The sequence below is a fragment of the Cebus imitator genome, unplaced genomic scaffold (assembly GCF_001604975.1).
Source record: "Cebus imitator isolate Cc_AM_T3 unplaced genomic scaffold, Cebus_imitator-1.0 Scaffold122, whole genome shotgun sequence".
Classification (NCBI taxonomy): Eukaryota; Metazoa; Chordata; class Mammalia; order Primates; family Cebidae; genus Cebus; species Cebus imitator.
In genome coordinates, this window is record NW_016107437.1 from 5,477,927 (window position 1) to 5,480,680 (window position 2,754).

At 43.9% G+C, this 2,754-nt stretch overlaps 1 protein-coding gene across 3 annotated transcripts in view; it reads right to left on the reverse strand.

Annotated features, from left to right (window-relative positions):
- The window catches only part of PARN (poly(A)-specific ribonuclease), a 200,313-nt gene that overhangs the window by 180,052 nt on the left and 17,507 nt on the right, over positions 1 to 2,754 (reverse strand). For all 3 annotated transcript variants that reach the window (XR_001828543.2, XM_017540011.2, XM_017540012.2), the window contains exon 7: positions 418 to 583. Coding sequence is in view for 2 of the 3 variants with exons in the window: in XM_017540011.2 (XP_017395500.1) it covers positions 418 to 583 (166 nt within the window). In the remaining variant the exon portion in view is untranslated. The remainder of the gene's footprint in view (positions 1 to 417; positions 584 to 2,754) is intronic.

Genomic DNA, 2,754 nt, shown 5'->3' on the forward strand with positions numbered 1-2,754 from the left:
CCTAGCACTTTGGGAAGCTGAGGCAGATCACTTGCGGCCCGGAGTACGAGAATAGTGTGGCCAACATGGCAACACCTTGTCTCTACTGAAAATATAAAAATTAGTTGGGCATGGTGGTGCATGCCTATAATCCCAGCTACTCAGGAGGCTGAGGCATGGGAATTGCTTGAACCTGGGAGGCAGAGGTTGCAGCAAGCTGGGATCGCACCACTGCACTCCAGCCTGCGCAACAGAGCCTCTGTCTCAAAAAAAAAAAAAAGAATTTTTTTTTTAATATGCCACAGTGATATCCTGACATTCACAACATCCCACCTGTGTGTGTATTATGTCTGTACGGCACAGGTTTGAGATATAAATGCTTGTCATGCCCCAACATACAGCACACAATGCACATTTAGTTTTAGTTTAGGAGCTTACACCACTTGGTCAATAAACTTCTTTTGATCCTCAGGAACCGTGACAGGACACTTTGAAGTGTTAGGAGAAACGTAGGATAGAGCTCCTGCACCATTTGCCTGTGAACGTTTTTCATCATACTGCTCTCTTAACTGTCTTTCTTCTTCCTGATTTAAATACGGAATCCCTAAACATGATTTTAAAAAGAATCCATTAGCAGAAGTAACTGTTAACATAAAATTTGTTTAACAAACCAAAGAGTCTAAATTACTCAAGAAAAATTTACCATATTTAACTACATCTCAAAAAATGAACAGAAAGGCAAGTGATTTTGAAATGTGTTTATTCATTCATTCATCCATTCATTCAGTCTTCTTTCAAGAAATATTTATCTAGCACACATGCTGTGCGAAAGCACTATAGGCACTGGAGAATAAAGAGTGACAAGATGATGCATCCTGCTCTGTAATGAAGGGAACTACTTCTGACAAGATGATCAGGAAAGTCAGGGAAAACCCAAAGGATGAGTAAGTCAGATACGAAAGGAGCTACAGAAGAGTCCTTTGGGTAAGGGAAACGAGTATGAATACCCAAGTGAAAATGCCTTCGACTGTTTCAGGAGCAGCAAGGAGCTGGTGCAGCCAGAATGTCGTGAGCAAAAACAGAATGGTACAGCATCAGCTTGGGGAGAGTATGGCACAAGATTCCGTAGACCCCCACAGGCTGGGATAAGAAATGTATGTTAGTCTAACAGTGACTGGATACCATTAGAAGATTTTAAGCAAGATAATTACTTTATCTGCATAATGCTTTAAAGGCCATGATTCCTAACTAAAGGAAGTTAGGAAACAAGTTAGGACCAATTTTCCAGGCAAGAGACAACAGCTCATATCAGAGGTCAGCAAACTTTTTGCTTTGTTTCATTTTGTTTTGAGACAGAGTCTCACTGTGTAGCCCAGGCTGGAGTACAATGGCACAATCTCAGCTCACTGCAACCTCTGCATCCCATGTTCAGGCAATTCTTCTGTCTCAGCCTCCTGAGTAGCTGGGATTACAGGCGTGCGCCACCACATCCAGTTAATTTTTGTATTTTTTGTAGAGATGGGGTTTTGCCACGTTGGCCCGGCTAGTATCAAACTCCTGACCTCATCACCCACCTCAGCCTCCCAAAGTGCTGGTATTATAGGCAGGAGCCACCGCCATCATGCCCAGCCAACAAACTTTTTCTTAAAGGGCTGGATGGCAAATGTTTTAGGCTTGTGGGCCACATGGGGGTCTCTGTCACAATACTTAACCCTGCCACTGTGGCACAAAAGCAACCATACACCAAACGTACATGTATGGGCATGGCTGTAGTCCAACCAAACTTATTTACAAAACAGGCAGCTATCAGTGGGCTATCGTTTATAACCTTGTCATAGGCTATAGAGATGGCAGGGTAGATGGAGACAGTGATTTTCTAGAGAGAAGGGTAACGCTTACTGATATCCTGGAGATGAAAGATAAAGGGAAAGGCAAAATCAAAAATAATACCTTGCTATTTGGTTCACGTAACTGGGAAGATGGTAGGCCTACTAACTGATGTGGAGACAACAAGGGGAAAAATAGGTTTTTGGGGTCCAAGGAGTAAAAATCAAAAGCTACCTTTTGGACCTACTATTTTCTTTTTCTTTTTCTTTTATGAGACGGCGTCTTCCTCTGTAACCCAGGCTGGAGTGCAATAGCGCGATCTCAGCTCACTGCAACCTCTGCCTCTCGGGTTCAAGCAATTCTCCTGCCTCAGCCTCCCAAGAAGTTGGGATTACAGGTGCCCCCAACCACACTCGGCTAATTTTATATTTTTACTAGAGACAAGTTTTCACCACATTGGCCAGGCTGGTCTTAAACTAGTGACCTCAGGTGATATGCCCGTCTCAGCCTTCAAAAGTGTTGGGATTACAGGCGTGAGCCAACACACCCCTCTGGACATTTAAAATTGTCTAAGCGGGTACACAAATTAAAAGGGACAGTTACAAGGCTACCGCACAAGAGAAAGGTGTTGAGATATAAATTTAGTTATCATCGGGATATGGGTGGTATTAAAAGCCATGAGGGCAGGGCACAGGGGCTCACACCTGCAATCCCAGAACTTTGGGTGGCCAAGATCACCTGAGGTCAGAAGTTTGAGATGAGCCAGACAAACATGGAGAAACCTCAACTCTACTAAAAATACAAAATTAGCTGGGCGTGGTGGCACATGCCTGTAATCCCAGCTACTAGTGGGGCTGAGGCAGGAGAATCGCTTGAACCTGGGAGGTGGAAGTTGTGGTGAGAGATCACACCACTACACACTCCAGCCTGGACAACAACAATGAAACT